The sequence below is a fragment of the Emiliania huxleyi genome, assembly GCF_000372725.1.
Source record: "Emiliania huxleyi CCMP1516 chromosome Unknown EMIHUscaffold_140, whole genome shotgun sequence".
In the NCBI taxonomy this organism is placed as follows: domain Eukaryota; phylum Haptophyta; order Isochrysidales; family Noelaerhabdaceae; genus Emiliania; species Emiliania huxleyi.
The window spans coordinates 34,006-36,843 of record NW_005201191.1 but is presented as its reverse complement, the minus strand read 5'-3'; the positions used below and the strand labels follow the sequence as shown (position 1 = coordinate 36,843).

The 2,838-nt window shown below is 68.1% G+C and overlaps 2 protein-coding genes across 2 annotated transcripts in view; both read left to right on the top strand.

The window, feature by feature from the left end:
* The window catches only part of EMIHUDRAFT_440969 (hypothetical protein), a 4,033-nt gene extending 2,965 nt beyond the window's left edge, over window positions 1-1,068 (top strand). The window contains exon 7 of the mRNA XM_005787602.1: window positions 71-1,068. Within this exon, the coding sequence (XP_005787659.1) occupies window positions 71-789 (719 nt within the window). The 3' untranslated portion in view covers window positions 790-1,068. The remainder of the gene's footprint in view (window positions 1-70) is intronic.
* Window positions 1,069-2,207: 1,139 nt separating this feature from the next.
* Window positions 2,208-2,701, top strand: EMIHUDRAFT_227518 (hypothetical protein; the record flags this gene model as incomplete). Its single annotated transcript, XM_005787601.1, has 2 exons — window positions 2,208-2,222; window positions 2,300-2,701. 2 exons carry the CDS (start codon window positions 2,208-2,210, stop codon window positions 2,699-2,701), a joined length of 417 nt encoding a protein of 138 aa, XP_005787658.1.
* Window positions 2,702-2,838: the final 137 nt, after the last annotated feature.

Genomic DNA, 2,838 nt, shown 5'->3' with positions numbered 1-2,838 from the left:
CTTCCCCCACCCCAAGGTACTCGAACCCACCCTCCCCCACCCCACGGTACCCGAACCCAGGGCGGCGCCGCTCACGAGGCGCACTACAAGGAGCACCCTCACGCCAGGGCCGCAGACGAGCACGCCGCCGCCGCCGCCGAGAAGCGGCTCAGCCACATCGCCGCAGCAAAGCTGGCGCCGCCGGCGGCGGAGCTGCCCGCGGCCGCCGCCGCGGCCGCCGCCGCGGCCGCCGCCACGCCGCCCCCGACGCCGCTCTCGGCCGCCGCTGGCACGCCAACGACGACGACGCCTCACCCGATGGCGGCGGACATTGTGACGGCGGGGGTGGTCAACGCGTCCAACGTCGACGACGCTCTCGCCGAGGCGACACGGCTGCGCGCCCTCGCCGCCAAGCTCGAGGAGGAGCACCTCGTGGCGCACCCAGAGCTGCGGCGTGGCGTGCGGCCAGCGACGGCCCCAAAGCTGAGCGGCAGCGAGCTCGAGCAGCTCGAGCGGAAGCGGGAGGGGAAGCGGGAGGCGAAGCGGGAGGGGAAGCGGAAGGTGGCGAGCCCCGCGGCGGCCCCCTTCACTGGAGCCGAGCAGTCGTCGACGGCGGCGGCGGCGCCAGACGGGCGGATCGAGACGCCGCGGGAGCCGGAGCCGGACCCGCTGTCGATGCTGCGCGGCGTCTTTGGGGCGGGGTGGGGGATGATGCTCGGGCTGTGCGCGTGCGTCCTGTACAGGCGCCTCTGCCGCTCGAGCAAACGAAGGCCGGCGTGGGCCGGCAAGTCGTCGCACTCGCGGGTGTGACGCAGCCGGCGGGCGTCGTGAGAGGAGGAGGAGCGCTCCGCCGTTGTGAGGAGGATGTGAGGATGGGGCTGATGGACGTGTGCGAGCTCCGTGTGAGAGATTGCTGGGTGGGGGCGCCGGTCCGACGTGTGCGTGGCATGCGCCGACGCGCGACGAGTAGTCACCGCGCGTGGGGGGACGTGTGTCGTGTGATCGGTAGGCGCGGTCCGCGGTTCTGGTTGGAAGAGAGTGACACCCCGAGCTTCAGGTATCAGGAGATGCGGTGCCAACCGTCGGTGCACGGGCCGACGGGTGCGGGTTGAGGATGTCGTTTCGGACTGGCTGTCGCCGTGTTGGAGCGTGGTTGATTTAAAGAGTTTTGATTTTGATCCCAGGGTGCAGGGAGGTGCTACTCCTAGGTCAGTCCCATGCCCTCCGCGGCGCACCAGGCGGCGCGCCACTGCGCGCGGCTCCGGCCGAGCCGCCCTCGCGCCGCTCCGCCTGCGCAAGTGCCGGGGCGTGCCACGCGGCAAAGTCGGCTCGGAGCTCCTCCTGAGAACCATCGAGCGACGCCTGAAGCTCCTCGACGCGTCGCTTGAGGCTTCGCAAGGCCGACACCTCGTCCCGGTACCCCTCCTTCTCCACGTCTAGCCTTGCTCGAATCGCCTCTTCGTCGGCGGCGCTGCCACCGGCCCCCAGATGAGCAGAAAGTGACTCCTTGAGCCTCGCCACCTGGTCCCGCTTGCGCGTAACGAGCGCGCCGCTCTCCTTGGCTTGGGACACGGCATCGGAGAGCTCCGCTTTGAGGCGCTCGCGCCGCGACCGCGCCGCCTCGCTCCATACCTCCGACCTGAAGAGCGCCAAAGATGCCTCCGGGTCTCGCAGCTGTGCCAAGCTCGGGGGCGCGCGCCGCTCGCCGGCCGAATCCCCAATCTCGCTGCCCTTGGCGGTGGCCGGCGGCGGTGGCGCCTCGCCGAGCAGCGGCGTGGCTGTGCGCCGTAGCGCGTCATCCTCGGCGGCCATGCCGTGGGCATGCCGCATCGAGGCCCACCAAGCACGGAACTCAGCGTCAAACGCGGACTGCGCCGCGCCACAGCTCGCCTGCAAGGCGCCCACGTGCACCTTGAGCTGCTTGAGTTGGTGAGCCTTGGCGCGGTACGCCTCTTTCAAGCCGTGCAACACCCCCGCCAGCCGCGCCTCCTCCTCGTCTACTGCTCCGTCGGCGTCAGCCCCTTCGTCAGCGCCCACTTCGCTCAGCCCCGCGAGGGCGGTCTGCACCCGCCGCGACTCGACCGCCCGCTTGGTCGCTAATCAACCGCCATTAGCCCAGGCTACAGGAGACGGTGACGATGAGGCTTGCAGCACACTTAGGGAATCCCTGCCTTTGCCAGGATCCATTTCTGGCCGCACGATCAGACCAATAGCGTACGAGAAGGACGATGACGATCACGTCAGTTTCGTCGTCGCTGCGGCCAACTTGCGTGCGCGCAACTACGACATCGCCGAGTCTGCTCGCCTCCGGATCAAGCAGATAGCAGGAAAGATACTGCCCGCCCTTGCAACCACAACGGCAGCGGTGAGCGGCCTCGCCTCGCTGGAGCTTCTGAAGCTACTTCAGCCAGACAAGCCGCTCAGCGACTTCCAAAATGGCTTTGTCAATCTCGCGCTGCCCCTACTGGCCTTTTCGGCGCCGCTTGCTGCACCTCGGCATGTGTTTGGTCGGGAGGGCATAACGTGGACCATGTGGGATCACATCATGGTGGACGAGGGCCGTGAGATCACACTCGACGAGCTCCGGCTGCTCTTCTCGCAGAGGTACGGACTCGAGGTCTCGACGGTCGCTTATGGTGCCTCACTTTTCTACGTCGGTGGCCGGGAGGTGGGGCGGCACGGGCTGCCCTTGTCGCAGCTCGCAAATGCACTTCCAGGTTAGTATTCTTGATACGAAACCACGACGACACACACCAGTCGACTCGCATCGGTTGCCTCCACGAACGGCGGAGCTATTCTCGCGTCCACACCACACCTGGCTCCAACGTGGACACACGCCCATAGCTGGGGACACTACTA